The 2,137-nt window shown below is 36.3% G+C and overlaps 1 protein-coding gene across 1 annotated transcript; it reads right to left on the minus strand.

Annotated features, from left to right (window-relative positions):
- Positions 1-212: 212 nt before the first annotated feature.
- On the minus strand, positions 213-683 carry LOC143557141 (uncharacterized). Its single transcript, XM_077046283.1, has one exon. The coding sequence runs from the start codon at positions 681-683 to the stop codon at positions 213-215; it is 471 nt and encodes a 156-aa protein (XP_076902398.1).
- Positions 684-2,137: the final 1,454 nt, after the last annotated feature.

Consider the following 2,137-nt stretch of genomic DNA (forward strand, 5'->3'; position numbering starts at 1 on the left):
TATGTTCATAGTGTTTTTTGGTTTTTAGGTTTTGACGTGCATTGCATTTTAGATTTTGTAGGTGTTTCATCCGCCCAGGTATAAGAACATGGTGTTCTACTCAGTGACGGATCTAGAACTAAATTTTAGGGGTAACCTAAAAATTTTTGTTTTTATCATACATTCAGATAATAATAAAAAAAGTCGATAACAAATAAAGTTAACACACCTACCTAATGGATGATCTCTCCTCTTCGGCATTTGATAGCTTGAAATCGAGCCATTACATCGTCTTCCGTTACTTTATCAAATGTTTCTCTTTCAACTGCACAAACTAGAGCATTGTTCAAATAATCGTCACCCATTCGATTGCGTAAATCCGTCTTGATAAGCTTTAATTTAGAAAAACACCTTTCAACCGTTGCAGTTGCAACCGGTAAAACCAAAGCTAACTTCAATATCCGATAAACCAAAGGAAAAGAAAGATCTTTCCTGGTTTCCATCATTAGACGAGCAAGATCACGTATTCCATCCAATTTTGTAAATCTTTCATCTTCCTTTACCGAGTGATAGAAGACATTAAGCTCACCCAAAAGGCACCCTCTTTCTTTTGTAGTAAAATCGTTCTCATACATCTCAGAAAATGCAATTATCTTAGACGTGTCAAACTTAGAAAACCGGTCACAAGGATTTAAACCCGACATGTTTTCTAGCAAAGTAGCTGTTACCTCATTGAATTGATTTCCATATTCTTGAATTTACATATCCAAAACCGTATTAAAAATATCAACTTCAAAATGATGTCGATTAGTAATGACATTCTTTTGGTTTCTAGCCTTACCCTACGTTTCCGTCATATCTAAAATCTTGATATTGTTTTTTACACAAAAAAAGTTACTTTTTCCAACATTGAAGCAAACCCGTTTTGCCTTAAATCATTCAATGTTCATTTTTGGATCAATATTATCATTATCATCTTGTTCTTGCACATTATTACCAACATTTGGAATTCCATTATTGTCGTCAAACTCTTGAAATTTTCTTTTAAAAAATTTGCCAATAAGAACTTGTTTTGAATGTGGCTTCATACCTTAATTGCCTAATTATATAAGAAAGTAAGAGTTACAATTTTAATTATAAACAAAGACAAAATAACAACTAAAATTAACAACCAAACCCTAACCAAAAGTCCAATTTCATCCCTTTTACATATAAACCCTAAAATCAAAAATAAGAACAATACCTTTGAATCTTTGAATATTTGAGTAAAACAATGGTGAATCGGACTATCAGAGAAGAGAGCTGACGGATTTGGCTGGAGGAACGCCGGCGGACGGTAGTGGTGGTCCGGTGGACCTGCTGGAGTGGCGACGGTGGTGGTGGTCCGGTGGACCTGCTGGAGTGGCGACGGTGGATGTGGTGGGAGCAGAGAAGAGAGCCGATGTGGTGGTCCGGTTGTCTGTAATCATCATCTGGAGGTATAATATGATGTATTTGGGTTTAAGTTTTGTGGGCTTTTTACTAATGTTTGGGCTTTTAAATAATGTGTGGGCTTATTAAAATTTTTGAGGGGTAACCCAGTTTTTGTTGAGGGGTAACCCGATATATAAAACGACGAAAATAAAATTTTTTTTACACTACGGAATGGAAGTTGAGGGGTAACCCGGGTTACCCCTACCCAAAGCATAGGTCCGCCATTGTTTCTACTTTTAATCAAGATGTTTACAACTAGACATCCATTTTCAACATGATGCTTTAACTTGAACATGATGTTTTAATATTGTTAGTCCCATTTTGTTTTAGTCTTTTGTATTGTAATTATATGTTTTGGGCTTTAGTTGTTAGTATTGAATGTAATAGGCCCAAGAGAAATAATGTTGTAAAGCCCATTGGGCATTTGAAGTGGCTTACTTCTCATGCATGCTTCCCTATAAATAGGAAGCATGCCATGAGAAGTGAAGTAGTTAATTGTTGATCAATAGAAAACCTTTTGCTAACTCTCATTCTCTCGGCTCTCTCTCTTTCTCTCAAACCACCCGAAAATAACATCTCAAGATCCGAGACCGCTTAGGTGGCTTAGTGTGATTTCCGCTAGTACTAAGCTCGGTTGATCCAAGATTATTGTTAGATCCACCCGCGTTGAGACCTACAATTGGTA

This window comes from Bidens hawaiensis, unplaced genomic scaffold, assembly GCF_021521415.1.
Source record: "Bidens hawaiensis isolate Kalapana, Puna unplaced genomic scaffold, B.hawaiensis_p1.1 tig00018836_1, whole genome shotgun sequence".
Taxonomy (NCBI): domain Eukaryota; kingdom Viridiplantae; phylum Streptophyta; class Magnoliopsida; order Asterales; family Asteraceae; genus Bidens; species Bidens hawaiensis.

What these genes read in the sequence shown, in the direction of transcription:
- LOC143557141 (XM_077046283.1), bottom strand. Translation starts at nt 683, where the DNA reads ATGTCGGGTTTAAATCCTTGTGACCGGTTTTCTAAGTTTGACACGTCT.